Source organism: Oncorhynchus masou, chromosome 24 (assembly GCF_036934945.1).
Source record: "Oncorhynchus masou masou isolate Uvic2021 chromosome 24, UVic_Omas_1.1, whole genome shotgun sequence".
Lineage (NCBI taxonomy): Eukaryota > Metazoa > Chordata > Actinopteri > Salmoniformes > Salmonidae > Oncorhynchus > Oncorhynchus masou.
In genome coordinates this window covers 36,731,131-36,748,929 of record NC_088235.1, presented here as the reverse complement: position 1 = coordinate 36,748,929, position 17,799 = coordinate 36,731,131, and the positions used below count along the sequence as shown (strand labels likewise).

Genomic DNA, 17,799 nt, shown 5'->3' with positions numbered 1-17,799 from the left:
GTTCTTGAATTATGGTCGCATTTGGGCATCGCATTATGGGGAAAATGAACAAAACATTTTTTTCTTCCCATTCTAAATCAATTAATATGGTAACTGAATTACCTTTTTTTTAAATAGTTTTTGATAACAAATTATATAACATTGTGACACCAGTAGGAGTAGAAACACCAATAACATAGGTATTTGAAGATTTAGTATAGACCTCTCTCCTGCAAAGTTTGCCACTGGAGGGAATGCTCCTGGTCCTTGTACAGTGCCTTCAGAAAGTATTAACACCCCTTGACTTTTTCCACATTTTGATGTTACAGCCTGAATTTGAAATGGATTACATATAGATTTGTCACTGGCCTACAGACAATGCCCCATTATGTCAAAATTGAAATATTTTTTTTAGACATTTTTACAATTTAATGTATAATTATTAGTTCAAATGTCTTGAATCAATAATTATTCAACCTCTTATGGCAAGCCTAAATACGTTCAGGAGTATCAATGTTCTTAAGTCAAATAATAAGTTACATGGTGTTTAAAATGTTGTTTTTTTTCATATCTGTGCTCCACACTGACACTATGGCTATGATTGTTTTTGAAAGAAAATAAACATAAAATAACATCAAATTGATCCGAAATACAGTGTAGACATTGTTAATGTTGTAAATGACTATTGTAACTGGAAACTTCTGATTTTTAATGGAATATCTACATAGGTGTACAGAGGCCTATTATCAACAACCATCACTCCTGTGTTCCAATGGCACGTTGCGTTAGCTAATCCAAGTGTATCATTTTGAAAGGCTAATTGATCATTAGAAAACCCTATTGCAATTATGTTAGCACAACTGAAAACTGTTCTGATTTAAAGAAGCAATAAAACCGTCCTCCTTTAGACTACTTGAGTATCTGGAGCATCAGCATTTGTGGGTTCGATTACAGGCTCAAAATGGCCAGAAACAAAGAACATTCTTCTGAAACTCGTCAGTCTATTCTTGTTCTGAGAAATTGCCAAGAAACGGAAGATCTTGTACAATGCTGTGTACTACTCCCTTCACAGAACAGCGCAAACTGGCTCTAAAAAAGAGTGGGAGGCCTCAGTGCACTACTGAGCAAGAGGACGAGTACATTAGTGTCTAGTTTGAGAAACAGAAGCCTCACAAGTCCTCAACTGGCAGCTTCATTAAATAGTACCCGCAAAACACCAGTCTCAACTTCAACGGTGAAGAGGCGACTCTGGGATGCTCTTCCGGGATGATGTAGCTTGCCTGAGGAAGTCAGAACAGGCGTCCACAGCTGCAGTCAGAATAGCAGCACAGGATCATCAGCTCAAACAGGTGGACTTGGGACAGGAACGGCAAGGAATCATCAGCTCAGGTTTTATTCAGGCAAGGTCCTAGGGCTCCAGCCCTCCGAGATGGGAGACAGGGACCCCATGCTTTGAGTTCTTTCTGTGAATGTGATCCCCTCTCTCTGAGAGCACAGCTGGTCAGACAGGATGTCACTCAGCAGAACTGGCAACCACTTTGTGTTCTTAAAAAGTACAAAGATAACATCCTCCAGGCAGCTGGGGATGGGGTCTCGTGCTGTCATGCCACTGTAGGAGGATCTGGCTCTGAATCCTAATATACTATCCTGATTTTAAATGGCAAGGTGAAAAAGTATCTTGGTCTATTTATTAATCTTATTATGGGCATGCAAACCTTTTGTCTGTCTCAAAGATTACGTTTTAACCTGATTGGTAAAAATAGCAAGTCAAAATGAGAGATGCATGTTGTCTTTCAAGCTCATGATTTTCAACATATAGTTGCTGGGATTTGAGATATAGAAGCAGATAACCTTCAGGGATCCCCATGGCTGAATGTATTATCTTATCTCTAAACTCCAGATATTGACACCTCACAAGGCTTCATATAAAAGGGTGAAACAAAAAAATGCATTGTTTGTTCCGAATTAAAATTCCAGTCTTTGAAGTGAAGAAAAAGCTGGAACAATCTGGAACATGTCTGTCTTAGCTCTTTTTGTTCAAAACAATTTAGGTCTTGATATTTAAAGTGCCTCTACTCTGCAACTCTCCTGAGGTTCCGGTTTTTTATGCATGTCAAAATGCCCGTGGTCTTGCGGTCATATCACATGTTCTCCCCTATGGTAACTGTCATTATTGAACAAAAAGATTGAAAGACTTCTCATTTTGTTTTCTGAACATGCACAGTTGCTCAGTGCTCATGGATATTTATGTCAAAGTACACTGAATAATGTATACCTTCTATCATTCAAGTGGAATTGATTCAAGTAAAATAGAATGGACAACTTCTTACAGCATCATTTTGTCTATGAAAAGAGAGTTAGGTGTCTGTTTGGTTTAGAAGTTGTAGAGCTTTTTACCAGTTTTCCACAAAGTACTCCATGAACCACTCCGTGAACCACCCAAGCTGAAGTGAGTAGATTTCCCTGGTGTGGGTCATTCATGATGTGTGTTTTCCCTCAGTTATCACTGTATACTGTTTGCTCCTTAATAAGTAATGCACATCCTGGGTGGCAAAGCTAGGATTTTAGCAATGTTTGTCAACTTGTTCCAATAAGACTTGGAGCATTTGGTCACATTTACTTAGTAATATTTTCATTGAAGTCTTAGCTAATATTTAACATTTTAACATATTTATTGATTGCTCTTTTGAACATGATCTTAGGCTGGATATTAGCCTACATATCCATTCCCTAATGTTGGGACTGATTTGATCTCTCTCACTCATCACAATCACTAGCCAAGGGCCAAACTTCTAAAATAGTTCAACTAGACCAGGGGTGCCCAAACTTTTTGACATGAGATCTAATATTTCCACAACCAGTTTAGACGTTACCAATCACAGGGTTCCCACGTTTATACATTTTATTAACTTTTCCACAACTTTTCATGCCTACAGAAATGCATGTACTTTCAAAACAAGCTATTTTGTTTTTCTATTGTAGAAAAGCAGGTGGACATTGTAGAGAAGATTCCTCATTTCTGATTCATTATTTGAATAACCCTCAAGGGATGTATCCTAACTTCAAATATGCTTGTGTAACTTGCTAGTGATGTGCTCAAATCTGTTATCACTTTTACTTAGTATTATGTTCTTACTTTTCAGCCTAATGAAGTTACCAACACACTATGTGGATATAAGGTCCTTGACAAAGAGGTAAGACTATCTGAACAAAATCTTGTCTCGGTGTCTCTCACGGTCTCAATTTCGAATTGTGAAAGTCTAAATGGGAAATTGATGTTAACTGATGTCATACAGAGGGACAGTGCATTCATTTTCTCATTCATTTTTTATTTGTTATCACATATGTATGAAAGATCATATCACACACATCAGTCATACAGATTTGCACAAAGGCCTGCCATTTTAAATGTATATCCCTCCTGCTTAGAGGCTGGACTTGCAGAACGTCATCTACATCAGAGGTTGTACTGATGCTGTCTTCATCTGGTTCATGGATAACTATAAGATAATGGCTGGCTTGCTGCTTGGCATCTTATTCCCCCAGGTAAGAGTTAACCACCATGCCATTTCAGACTGACATCTGATGTCCACCAACAATACACAAGTAATGATTCACACAGAAATGTTATGGGCACAGCTCTTTGGTTAATGGCTGTAGCAGGAGACAGGTACTGGTTTCCACATAATGGTTTAAAAACTGCTTTTCGGGGGGAGGGGGGAATGATGCAGTGAAAGATAGAAAATATGCTGTTATATTGTGAGATCTTTTCTTTTTTTTCTTCATTAAATCAAAACATTTTTTAAAATGTAGCTTCTAAAATAGTCTCATATTTTAGCTAGAGAGGGTGATGCAGCTTCCCAGTCACAGCTTGCAGTGGAAGCCCCTACAAATGTTTGCTTATCACTTTATAATGTCTGCCTCTCAGAACTAATCATTGATTGACACATTGGACACTTTCCATTGGTTTCAAATTCTATGTCCATCTTATCAAGCACAGCGGGAAAACAGGACAAATATGCAAAATTGAATTTACACCTTCAAATTCTGTGAGTAGTTTCTCAGATCTTATGAGCTTTTTTGGAGATATTTGGCACAAATTAACATTTAATTGTCACCACATTATGTCAACTGGAACTTTAATCCACTATCAATCTGCAGTAGGAAAATCAAAATCCATTTTTAGGGTATGAGTAATGTTATTGTAAATTGCATTACTGTGAGCCAAGTCCCCATCTGCTGCCTAACTACTCTTATCTTTTAGAAGGGTTTATGTTGTTTATATGCAACACAAACCTACAGGTACACAAGAGCACCATGAAATGTCTAGGCCCATGTCCCCATGAATGGGCCCTCCACAAACGCGGAAAACATTGCCCTTAAAAGGTGCATAGCCGACCAAAGAGCGACCGGATTGAATCCTGGACCTACAGTACCAGTCAAAAGTTTGGACACACCTACTCATTCCAGGGTTTTTCTTTATTTTTACTGTTTTCTACATTGAAGAATAATAGTGAAGACATCAAAACTATGAAATGACACGTATGGAATTATGATAAATAAATATAAACCCTTGAATTAGTAGGTGTGTCCAAACCTTTGACTGGTACTGTAGATCCATTCAGAATATGAGTGTGTTTGGCATGCTTTATGGGCCTCCCAGTTATAAATTATTCTCCACTGCAAAGATGAGGCATTTTGGTTTATGTGACACATCACCCCATTCGCAGACTTTCCCTATGGAGACAGCACTTTGATATATGTTGTTTACCTGGTTCTGCTACAGATGGGCCAAGACAGAGCAGTATTTGCACAGCAGTGAGTCTAGATTAGTGCATTACTTACAGCTGATAACTAATCATGAGGCCATTTTGGAGTAAGGGAGGTTGGAGGACATAAGCAAGAACCCTCTCAATAACGGACTTGGGCTGAACACATTGAGGAAATGTATTGCGTTGTCCATGTAGGTTCACTGTTGAAGCCTCTCTGTTGAAGTGTGACCTTGAGTAAAGGAACCTAAAGGACTTTGTTTGTAACGTCCATGCTCCTCTACCATAGCTGGGATTAATTAGGTACTATAAATCCTCCGTAAAGTTTTTTTTTTTTTTTTGCAGTTGAAGGTGTTCCATAACGGTCCCAGGAGCCTTGGTTCATTACATGCTCCATATAATTTCCTGTTAATTAGCTATGTTCAATTATAAACATTATTACCACTTGTATCTTATAGAAAAAAAGTTATGCTAATAAGACTGAACATTTCCTTTGAAATGTTGTAGACCGACTGTAGTCTACTGTGAAGGGCCAATGATGTCACATGTTAGCTATGTGTCCAAATGCAATCTGTTTCTCTGAAAACAATGACTACAATTAACATACGTTTATCTAGCAAGATTTTGAAGACTTTTCAAGACCCCTTTCAATCAAAAGATTGTAATTCTAGGCTATTTTGACATAGTCACACCACACAAAATTACCAAGTCAATAGATTTTTCTCCCATAATAGTTTGACAGACACACAGACGAATCACCTACCCTTCAATAATTTGTCCACCTATTGACTACTGATTACATACCTTGCCAAATTAGATGATGTTTTACAATTATATATTCAGAAAGTAGGACTTTCCTTTTAATTATCTTCTCTTTGCTTTTATTCTTTATTTATTCTATATACACTGTACAAAACAAGAGGAACACCTTCCTAATATTGAGTTGCACCCCCTTTTGCCCTCAGAACAGCCTCAATTCGTCCAGGCATGGACTGACTCTACAAGGTGTCAAGTGTTCCATAGGGATGCTTGCCCATGTTAACTCCAATGCTTCCGACAGTTGTGTCAAGATGGCTGGATGTCCTTTGGTTGGTGGACCATTCTTGATACACATGGGAAACTGTTGAGCATGAAAAACCCAGCAGCTTTGCAGTTCTTGACACTCAAACCGGTGCACCTGGCACCTACTACTATACCTCGTTCAAAGGCACTTATATATTTTGTCTTTCCCGTTCAACCTCTGAATGGTACATATACACAATCCAAGTCCCATTTGTCTCAAAGCTTAAAAATCCTTCTTTAACCGGTCTCCTCTGATTTGAAGTGGATTTAACAGGCTTTTACTTGGATACACTTGGCCGGTCAGTCTGTCATGGAAAGAGCAGGTGAACCTATTCTATTTTGTACACTCGATGTACTGTTTGGTGCTCAATTTGTCCAATAATATGGAGCACAACTTGGAGGGTATTGACTTCGACAGATTTTGTGCTTCTGTGTTTCATAGTATGTGGCTGTAAAGTAGAACAAAAGGATTGTCGTCTGACTGGCATTTATTATATATAATTTAGACCATTGTCTACTCCCTCTCAATTGATTTCTTGATCCCTCTGTATTGATCTCTCACCTGAAGCTATGTGAAGGCAAAAGTGAGTTGTAGAAAGGACATGGGTCACAAAGGTTCTCCCATGGGTTATTGATTTGAGGGTATTAATGCTTATTTGTTGTTTAGATTAATCATTCAATGTGTAATCTAGTTATTTGAAGAAACCTCCCACGTAGCTTGTATAACTCCTGACTCTGTCTAACAAAATGAGGCCGACTTTCATTTGAAACAGGCCATCGAGACAAGGTAGAAGAAGTGGTCAGTAGTTCTTTGATTTGATTTAAGTCTTAGATTTGATTAGCCATCAGTTCAGTGACTTTGGAGTAGACTGTTGTTGACTGAGTGGTCTGAAACTCAGACATGAGTTATGGAAGTAAAATGTCACCTCATAGCTGACTTGACTTGCCGTCTACAGCACTTGAATACTTTTAACATGCCATATACCCACAAGGATACTTTTAACATGCCATATACCCACAAGGATACTTTTAACATGCCATATACCCACAAGGATACTTTTAACATGCCATATACCCACAAGGATACTTTTAACATGCCATATACCCACAAGGATACTTTTAACATGCCATATACCCACAAGGATACTTTTAACATGCCATATACCCACAAGGATACTTTTAACATGCCATATACCCACAAGGATACTTTTAACATGCCATATACCCACAAGGATACTTTTAACATGCCATATACCCACAAGGATACTTTTAACATGCCATATACCCACAAGGATACTTTTAACATGCCATATACCCACAAGGATACTTTTAACATGCCATATACCCACAAGGATACTTTTAACATGCCATATACCCACAAGGATACTTTTAACATGCCATATACCCACAAGGATACTTTTAACATGCCATATACCCACAAGGATACTTTTTTTAGAAAGTCATTGTTTCATGCATTCTTAACCAGAGATTTTTACCTCAAGATGATGCAGATGTACTGTATGGATTATTTCATGCTTTTTGCACATTGCTGCTTGACAAAGTAAAATTAAATTCTCTACAGTGTGTTTTGCTACATTTTTTAGGGCTGTTGACGGTAAGAGCACATAGCTTGAGCTTTAGAATCAGCAAAAGTTACGGCTTCCTGTTCATTCAATTGCAGTTCTTGTCTGTTTCAGGTTTGTGCTGTTGGTTGAGAAGGCATGCTTCAGACTTTTTTAATGTTTTGGAAAAGTGTTTTATATCAAGGACAGAATGTAATGACATTATTTATTGAAAGCCCCCCCCCCCCCTCCCCCTTAGAAAAAAAGCAGTGGTCAGTAATGGACTGCAGATACAAAGTGCCCCAATATGTGATCTGCTTACAATACATTGAACTAGTTGCCACCAAGCCCATAGTTTAAGACCATATGTCCCATCCATAACACTGAATTTCCTTGTGTTTGCAGTTCTTCGGCGTGATCGTTAGCTGGCTCTACATCACGCGGGTGGAGGATGCCATTGCTGAGTTTGGTCACTACCAGGATGGACTGCTGGACACAGTGGACAGGGGTGGCTTCAGGGCAACCAAGAAGCAGGGTAGAATGGCCAAATGTTGCATTTGCATGCCAGAGATCGACTGAGCATGCCTCCTTTTTATCTAATAAGCCTAAAACACTGCTGTGCCTGTGCGAGCTCAGAGAGAGAATAGTCATGCACTGCCTGAGCTATCAGCTCCGATTTTACGACGCTGTTCAGATGCTTTTTAATTGGTTTAATTCAGGGATAATTTCTTTTCAGGGGTTAAATTATGAAGGATTTAGTAGGATGGAAAGGTATGAAATGTGTATGGCCTTTTATGAATAGCCTTTTTTTTCTCATTGGTGAAATTTATTTTTTATTAATTCACAGCAAAACATTGAACGCTTTTGAATTTTAATTTATGGAGATTGTAGCTCTAGCCAGTCCTGTAAAGTATATTTTTAGCTTTTCAAAGGGATATATTTTCTATGGGGAGGTTTATGGAGGTTTTTTTTACCTTAATCCAATTTTTTATTTTCAGAATCATTGGCAATGTCATGGGTTCAACACATGAATGGTTTTGTGAGTACAAATGTAATTTAGTAAGTTTTTAGTCAGTCACTCAATGTGACTTGATTTGAGGAGCTAGGATTACCAATGTTGTTAATCATGTATAACATGCACATGGTCAGTTGCCCACATGTTATTAGGATGTTGTACTGTGTAATGGTTTGAAATCTACATGTATGACTTTGCTCAGTCAGTGATATTTACCTCCAATATGTGAGTGTTGAGGGATCTGCTAGTAATGCTAGTGACCCTCTCTCAAGCTGTGTTCAAGATGGATGAGTGCTTATGCTCTCATGATTACTCATACTCTTCCCGGAACAGCATTCTGTGAATGGTCTTCCTGCCAATGATTATCACTGTTAAAAGCATGGTATCGTATGGGATTGCATGCCTAGCTTTAACGGCTAACATACTTATTCCGACCAGAAGTTCCATCAGCAGCCTGTGTCCATGGCAATGGACTAAATTATGTTGTTCTCCTGAGACAGAACGATATTTAAATCCACCCACACACACAATAGAAAGGCTAACTTTAAAAATAAATCGTATCTTCAAACTCATTTCAACTCAAAATACATCAAATGAATTAAAGTCAAATCTACTGGTTATTTATTTGACCAACTTTTAAGGTGCTGTCTTGTCAATCTTTTGGTCTTTTTCAAAATGAAACTCTTTGTACTTTTATGCTGTTTGTTTTTTTAAATGTGTGTGAGCTCACTAATACTTTTGAACATTTTATATAGTGAGTGATCTGGTGGATGAATAAATTATGTTTGCAGTCATGTTATGCAGCCTTTGTAGTGTAGTTGCTCTTCCTGTCCTGCTGGTTTTTATGTGCATGCAGAGGGTGTCCGGCTGAGACGATGTAAATATTTTACTCTTTCATGGAGCCTAGTTCACCCAAAATACCCCATTTGTGTAATTGTTATTCTTCAGCTTTCTCTCTGTCCCATTACAAACCCATTAGTCATCATGAATATACTTTACGTTCTTCAACCTTTTCAAACACCTTTCTAATACAAAACCCATATTAGTCTACTCGCCAACATATTTTTTCCATGATGCCTTTGGTTTTCCTTAAGAGAAAATACTGACATTTTTCACCAGAGATCTATACAGTTGATGTCGGAAGTTTACATACACTTAGGTTGGAGTCATTAACTCGTTTTTCAACCACTCCACAAATTTCTTGTTACAAATTATAGTTTTGTCTAGTCAGTTAGGACTTTGTGCATGATACAAGTAATTTTTCCAACAATTGTTTACAAAGATTATTTCACTTATAATTCACAATTCCAGTGGGTTAGAAGTTTACGTACACTAAGTTGACTGTGAAATTAAACCACTTGGAAAATTCCAGAAAATTATGTCATGGCTTTAGAAGCTTCTGATGGGCTTATTGACATCATTTGAGTCAATTGGAGGTGTACTTGTGGATGTATTTCAAGGCCTACCTTCAAACTCTTTGCTTCATATCATGGGAAAATCAAAATAAATCAGACCTCTGAAATAAAATTGTAGACCTCCACAAGTCTGGTTCATCCTTGGGAGCAATTTCCAAATGCCTGAAGGTGCCACATTCATCTGTACAAACAATAGTACGTAAGTATGAACACCATGGGACCACAGACGTCATACCGCTCAGTATGGAGACTCGTTCTGTCTCCTAGCGATGAATGTACTTTGGTGCGAAAAGTGCAAATCAATCCCAGAACAACAGCAAAGGCCCTTGTGAAGATGCTGGAGGAAACGGGTACAAAAGTATCTATATCCACAGTAAAACAAGACATAACCTGAAAGGCCGGCTCAGCAAGGAAGAAGCCACTGCTCTAAAACCACCATCCAAAAGCAAGACTATGGTTTGCAACTGCACATGGGGACAAAGATCATACTTTTTTGAAGAAACGTCCTGTGGTCTGATGAAACAAAAATAGAACTGTCGCTCTTGCTGCTGGTGAGTCTCTGATCCACCTCTACGCAGATGACACCATTCTGTATACATCTGGCCCTTCTTTGGACACTGCTAACAAACCTCCAAATGAGCTTCAACAGAATACAACCCTCCTGCTGTGGCCTACAACTGCTTTTTAATGCTAGTAAAACTAAGTGCATGTTCTTCAACCGAATGTTTTCCGCACCCTCCCGCACGACTAGCATCACTACTCTGGACAGTTCTGATCTAGAATATGTGGACAACTACAAATACCTAGGTGTCTGGCTAGACTGTAAACTCTCCTTCCAGACTCACATTAAGCATCTCCAATCGAAAATTAAAACAAGAATCGGCTTTCTATTTCGCAACAAAGCCTCCTTCACTCATGCCGCTAAACATACCTTCGTAAAACTGTCTATCCTACCGATCCTTGACTTCTGCGACGTCATTTACAAAATAGCCCCCAACACTCTACTCAGAACTGAATGTAGTCTATCACAGTGCTATCCATTTTACCACCAAAGCCCCATATACTACCCACCACTGCGACCTTTATGCTCTCGTTTGCTAGCCCTCACTACATATCCGTTGCTAAACCCACTGGCTCCAGGGCATCTATAAGTCTGCTAGGTAAAGCCCCGCCTTATCTCAGCTTACTGGTCACCATAGCAACACCCACCCATAGCACTCGCTCCAGCAGGTATATTGCACTGGTCATCCAACACTTCCTTTGACCTCCTTTCCTTTCAGTTCTCTGCTGCCAAAGACTGGAACAAATTGCAAAAATCTCTGAAGCTGGAGTCTTATAGTATATACAGTGGGGAGAACAAGTATTTGATACACTGCCAATTTTGCAGGTTTTCCTACTTACAAAGCATGTAGAGGTCTGTCATTTTTATCATAGGTAGTACACTTCAACTGTGAGAGACGGAATCTAAAACAAAAATCCAGAATATCACATTGTATGATTTTTAAGTAATTAATTTGCATTTTATTGCATGACATAAGTATTTGATACATCAGAAAAGCAGAACTTAATATTTGGTACAGAAACCTTTTTTTGCAATTATAGAAATCATATATTTCCTGTAGTTCTTGACCAGGTTTGCACACACTGCAGCAGGGATTTTGGCCCACTCCTCCATACAGACCTTCTCCAGTTCCTTCGGGTTTTGGGGCTGTCGCTGGGCAATACGGACTTTCAGCTCCCTCCAAAGATTTTCTATTGGGTTCAGGTCTGGGGACTGGCTAGGCCACTCCAGGACCTTGAGATGCTTCTTACGGAGCCACTCCTTAGTTGCCCTGGCTGTGTGTTTCGGGTCGTTGTCATGCTGGAAGACCCAGCCCCGACCCATCTTCAATGCTCTTACTGAGGGAAGGAGGTTGTTGGCCAAGATCTCGTGATACATGGCCCCATCCATCCACCCCTCAATACGGTGCAGTCGTCCTGTCCCTTTGGAGAAAAGCATCCCCAATAATGATGTTTCCACCTCCATGCTTCACGGTTGGGATGGTGTTCTTTGGGTTGTACTCATCCTTCTTCCTCCAAACACAGCGAGTGGAGTTTACCAAAAAGCTCTATTTTTGTCTCATCAGACCACACAACCTTCTCCCATTCCTCCTCTGGATCATCCAGATGGTCATTGGCAAACTTCAGACGGGCTTGGACATGCGCTGGCTTGAGCAGGGGGACCTTGCGTGAGCTGCATGATTTTAATCCATGACGGCGTAGTGTGTTACTAATGGTTTTCTTTGAGACTGTGGTCCCAGCTCTCTTCAGGTCATTGACCAGGTCCTGCCGTGTAGTTCTGGGCTGATCCCTCACCTTCCTCATGATCATTGATGCCCCATGAGGTGAGATCTTGCATGGAGCCCCAGACTGAGGGTGATTGACCGTCATTTTGAACTTCTTCCATTTTCCCAGCCTTGTGCAGGTCTACAATTTTATCCCTGATGTCCTTACACAGCTCTCTGTTCTTGGACATTGTGAAGAGGTTGGAGTCTGTTGATTGAGTGTGTGGACAGGTGTCTTTTATACAGGTAACGAGTTCAAACAGGTGCAGTAATACAGGGAATGAGTGGAGAACAGGATGGCTTCTTAAAGAAAATCTAACAGGTCTGTGAGAGCCGGAATTCTTGCTGGTTGGTAGGTGATCAAATACGTATGTCATACAATAAAATGCAAATGAATTGTGATTTTTGTTTTAGATTCCGTCTCTCACAGTTGAAGTGTACCTATGATGAAAAAATTACAGACCTCTACATATTTTGTAAGTAGGAAACACTGCTGATTTTGCAGGTTATCAAATACTTGTTCTCCCCACTGTATACCCTGTGGACTGAGCTGACGTCATGTTAGCATTGTCCTTTTTATAGGTGTTGACATTCTTGCAGTGTCGCTCTCTCACTAAATCAAAGCACGTCTGCTTGTTTTGAATTTCCAGTGCCCTCACTCTCTCTCACTTGCCTTTTCACTTTGCTTTAACCCTTCACTTACATTTAACATTGGGGGTAAAATGCTATGTACCGTTAAGGCTATTTTCCCACTGGAGCACTAAGCGTAAATAAGAACATCTACATGATGCATGAAGGATACCTGCAAAGTACTTTTATAGGCACTATTCAGCACTTGACTCCTTAACAACAGTATCATTTCACTTTGATATTTACAATGCCTTCAAAGTATTCAGACCCCTTGACTTTTTCCATATTTTGTTATGTTACTTATTCTACAACTTTTTAAGTAAAACATTTTCCTCAGCAATCTACACACAATACCCCATCATGACAAAATGAATTTTTTTTATTTGTTTTTAGCAAATAAAATGAAAATGAACCAGATATACCTTATTTATATAGAGTACCAGTCAAACGTTTAGACACACCAACTCATTCAAGGTTTTTCTTTATTTGGACTCTTTTCTACATTCTAGAATAATATTGAAGACATCAAAACTATGAAATAACACATGGAATCATGTCCCACAGTTGACAGTTCATGTCAGAGCAAAAACCAAAGCATGAGGTCAAAGGAATTATCCGTAGAGCTCCGAGACAGGAATGTGTCGAGGCACAGATCTGGGGAAGGGTACCAAAACATTTCTGCAGTATTGAAGGTCTCCAAGAACACAGTGGCCTCCATCATTCTCAATGGAAGAAGTTTGGAACCACCAAGGCTCTTCCTAGAGCCGGCCACACTGGGCAATCAGCGGAGAAGGGCCTTGGTCAGGGAGGTGACCAAGAGCTCTAGAGTTCCTCTGTGGAGATGGTTGTCCTTCTGGAAGGTTCTCCCATCTCTACAGCACTCCACCAATCAGGCCTTTATGGTAGAGAGGCGAGATGGAAGCCGCTCAGTAAATGGCACATGACAGCCCGCTTGGAGTTTGCCAAAAGGCACCTAATGACTCTCAGACCATGAGAAACCAAATTCTCTGGTCTGATGAAACCAAGATTGAGCTCTTTGGCCTGAATGCCAAGTGTAATGTCTGGAGGAAACCTGGCACCATCCCTACGTTGAAGCATGGTGGTGGCAGCATCATGCTGAGGGGATATTTTTCAGCGGCAGGGACTTGGAGACTAGTCAGGATTGGAACAAAGTACAGAGAGATCCCTGATGAAAACCTGCTCCAGAGCGTTCAGGACCTCAGACTGGGGTGAAGGTTTACCTTCCAACAGGACAATGACCCTAAGCACACAGCCAAGACAACGCAGGAGTGGCTTCGTGCAAGTCTCTGAATGTCCTTGAGTGGCCCAGCCAGATCCCAGACTTGAACCCAATCAAACATATCTGGAGAGACCTGAAAATAGCTGTGCACAACGCTCCCCATCTGACCTGACGTATCTGTAGATCCTCTCAAGCTAAGAATGGGATCAACTCCCCAAATACAGGTGTGCCAAGCTTGTAGTGTCATACTCAAGTGGAGTTGATTCTGTAATCCCTGCCAAAGGTGCTTCAACAAAGTACTGAGAAAATGGTCTGAATACCTATGTAAATGTTATATTTCAGTTTTTTATTTGTAATAAATTAGAAAACATTTCTAAAAAACCTCTTGCTTTGTTATTATGAGGTATTGTGTGTAGCTTGATGAGGGGAAAAAACAATCCATTTTAGAATAAGGCTGTAATGTAAGAAAAAGTCAAGAGGTCACAATACTTTCCGAAGGCACTGTATGTAAAGTAATTTACAAAAAGGGATTTGTTACACTTGTGCTAACCTCAAATGAAATGCAATCTTTGTACAAATGTGTTATACCCTTTCATTCTTTGGCCCTGCCATCAACACTGCAATTTTAAGAGCTAAACATTCAACATTTCTCAAATACAAAAAATTATTCCTCAGCTTTTGGATTTTGTACAATGGGCATCTGAAGAGGTTATATTCTAATCAGGTAAGTTTTGGCCACTGAAATTGGCCTACAGCTAAAAACCTATCCAGAGGAATAATTGGGGCCTTCAGCTATTTTTGTGCTGTCACATTTAAGAGATACTCCTTGGGAATTGGATGCTCATTTCAGAAATAGTGCTCTGTACCCCCAGGACAGAACCAACCTTTGCTGTGACACAAAAAAACAATATATTTTGTTGTTGTTTACACCCCAATCAAGGAGGTATCCTGCAAGGATAACACACGTATTCATACATATTTAGCCTCTGTGTCATCCAGATTACTAATAGAGACCCACTGGGCAAAAACAGGTTGAATCAATGTTGTTTCCATGCCATTTTAACAAACAAATATATTTGATGATGTTGATTCAATGTGGTAAACTGATAGATTTTTTTAGAAAGTCTTCAGCGTAAAGGAAACACCTATGTTTTTCACCCAATTTTGTTCACCTAAATTCAATGAAATGGTGAATTGTTGTTTTCACATTTAATCAAGGTTAGTTGGTTAGTTATATAGCCCCCCCCCCCATAGTAAGTAGTGGAGTGGGCTATATATTTCAGCCAACACTATTCCACTCTGATTCATCATAACTGTCAAGAGGATCCTCATCCCCACCACCACTGATGGGTGTTCAGAGGACATAAAGCATTTAGAATGATGTCTAACATATTAACATTAGTATTCAGTGTGTGTCATACTACTGACAAGTCTTGAAAAATAATGTAAATTATATATATAAATGAATAAGTGATATTTCCTATCTCAGAAGTGGACCATATTTCATGATAACACTATGGTGCTTCTGGTGTTGCAGCTGCCAGTGTTTTTCCCTCAGTTGGGTTTGGGTGGAGTCATCACATTTGTCATGTTTGTCTGATGGTGTATGTATTCTAAAAGAGGTATCTTCATCTAATCTGTGGCGGTGTTGATATGGCTACTGTAAAGCAACAAAGGATGCATTAGTTGGCCTATGTATAGATGAAAAAACTGATCGGTTTACGCACTCATACACTCAAGCAACTTAACAATTGATTTCCATAGAGCATTTACATCCAAGGACATCAAGCACGGGTTCCGAAGAGATCCTTTTCAGATTTCTTTGGTTGCTTCATTTTGTCCGTGTATGTCCAAGGCCCAAAATAGTACAGTGCTACCAAATGTGATTGTTGTAGAAGATACGTATGTTATTAAGAGAAAGTGCACATTGAATCTGCTATTTCAATTTTCAAATAGATAGATTTTTTTTTGTCTGCCCTCCATTTAAAGGGTTCTACCTGGTCGCTTATGCCTGCCCATACCATAACCCCACCACCACCACCATGGAGCACTCTGTCTGGCGGGGTGAGTCCATGCTTCTGAAAAGGTTACCAACCTGTGTCCTATATTCTGTGGCATTTAACACTGAACCAAAATATATACGGAACATGTTCAGTGTTGGTCCCATGTTTCATGAGCTGAAATAAAAGATCTCCCAAATTTTCTATGCGCACAAAAAGCTTATTTCTCTAAAATGTTGTGCACACAAATGTTTACATCCCTGTTAGTGAGCATTTCTCCTTTGCCAAAATAATCTATCCACCTGACAGGCGTGGCATATCATGAAGCTGAGTAAACAGCATGATCATTACATAGGTGCACCTTGTGTTGGGGACAATAAAAGGTCACTCTAAAATGTGCAGTTTTGTCACACAACACAATGTCACAGATATCTCAGGTTTTGAAGGAACATACAATTCACATGATGACTGCAGGAATGTCCACCAGAGCTGTTGCCAGACAGTTGAATGTTAATTTCTCTACCATAAGCCACCTCCAACGTCGTTTTAGAGAATTTATCAGTACGTCTAACTGGCCTCACAACTTCAGACCACGTGTATGGTGTCGTCTGGGCGAGCAGTTTGCTGATGTCAAAGTTGTGAACAGAGTGCTCCATGGTAGTGGTGGGGTTATGGTATGGGCAGGCATAAGCTATGGACAACGAACATAATTGTATTTCATCGATAGCAATTTCAATGTACAGAGATACCATGACGAGATCCAGAGGCCCATTGCCGTGCTATTAATCTACCGCCATCACCTCATGTTTCAGCCTGAAACAAGAATCTGTACACAATTCCTGGAAGATGAAAATGTCCCTGTACCTCCGTGGCCTGCATACTTATTAGACATGTCATCCATTGAGTATGTTTGGGATGCTCTGGATCGGCGTGTATGACAGCGTCTTTCAGTTCCCACCAATATCCAGCAACTTCGCACAGCCATTGAAGAGGAGTGGGACAACATTCTACAGGCCACAATCAACAGCCTGATCAACTCTATGCAAAGGAGATATGTCGCGGTGCATGAGGCAAATGGTGGTCACACCATATTCTGATTGGTTTCCTGATCCAAGCCCCTACATTTTTTTAAGTATCTGTCAATAAATGCATATCTGTATTCCCAGTCATGTGAAATCCATAGATTAGAGCCTAATGCATTTATTTCAATTGACTGATTTCCTTATTTATTTTTTATTTCACCTTTATTTAACCAGGTAGGCAAGTTGAGAACAAGTTCTCATTTACAATTGCGACCTGGCCAAGATAAAGGAAAGCAGTTCGACACATACAACGACACAGAGTTACACATGGAGTAAAACAAACATGCAGTCAATAATACAGTATAAACAAGTCTATATACGATGTGAGCAAATGAGGTGAGATAAGGGAGGTAAAGGCAAAAAAGGCCATGGTGGCAAAGTAAATACAATATAGCAAGTAAAACACTGGAATGGTAGATTTGCAATGGAAGAATGTGCAAAGTAGAAATGAAAATAATGGGGTGCAAAGGAGCAAAATAAATAAATTAAATACAGTAGGGAAAGAGGTAGTTGTTTGGGTTAAATTATAGGAACGTATATGAACCTTCTATGAACTGTAACTCAGTAAAATCTTTGAAAACGTTACGCTTACATTTTTGTTCCGTGTAATTACCAAGGCCTGTCAACTGGATCCCCTTCTCCTAGTGTGTCTATTTCCATAACGAACATCTCTCAACAGGCAGCAGAATGTATTAGTCAACACCCGTTTCAACCTAATGGT

General features: G+C 39.6%; 1 protein-coding gene across 1 annotated transcript in view; it reads left to right on the top strand.

Annotated features, from left to right (window-relative positions):
- LOC135512117 (tetraspanin-15-like) overlaps positions 1-9,181 on the top strand; it is a 44,510-nt gene extending 35,329 nt beyond the window's left edge. Inside the window, exons 6-8 of the mRNA XM_064933800.1 lie at positions 3,123-3,173; positions 3,409-3,525; positions 7,778-9,181. Of these exons, the coding sequence (XP_064789872.1) occupies positions 3,123-3,173; positions 3,409-3,525; positions 7,778-7,951 (342 nt within the window). The 3' untranslated portion in view covers positions 7,952-9,181. The remainder of the gene's footprint in view (positions 1-3,122; positions 3,174-3,408; positions 3,526-7,777) is intronic.
- Positions 9,182-17,799: the final 8,618 nt, after the last annotated feature.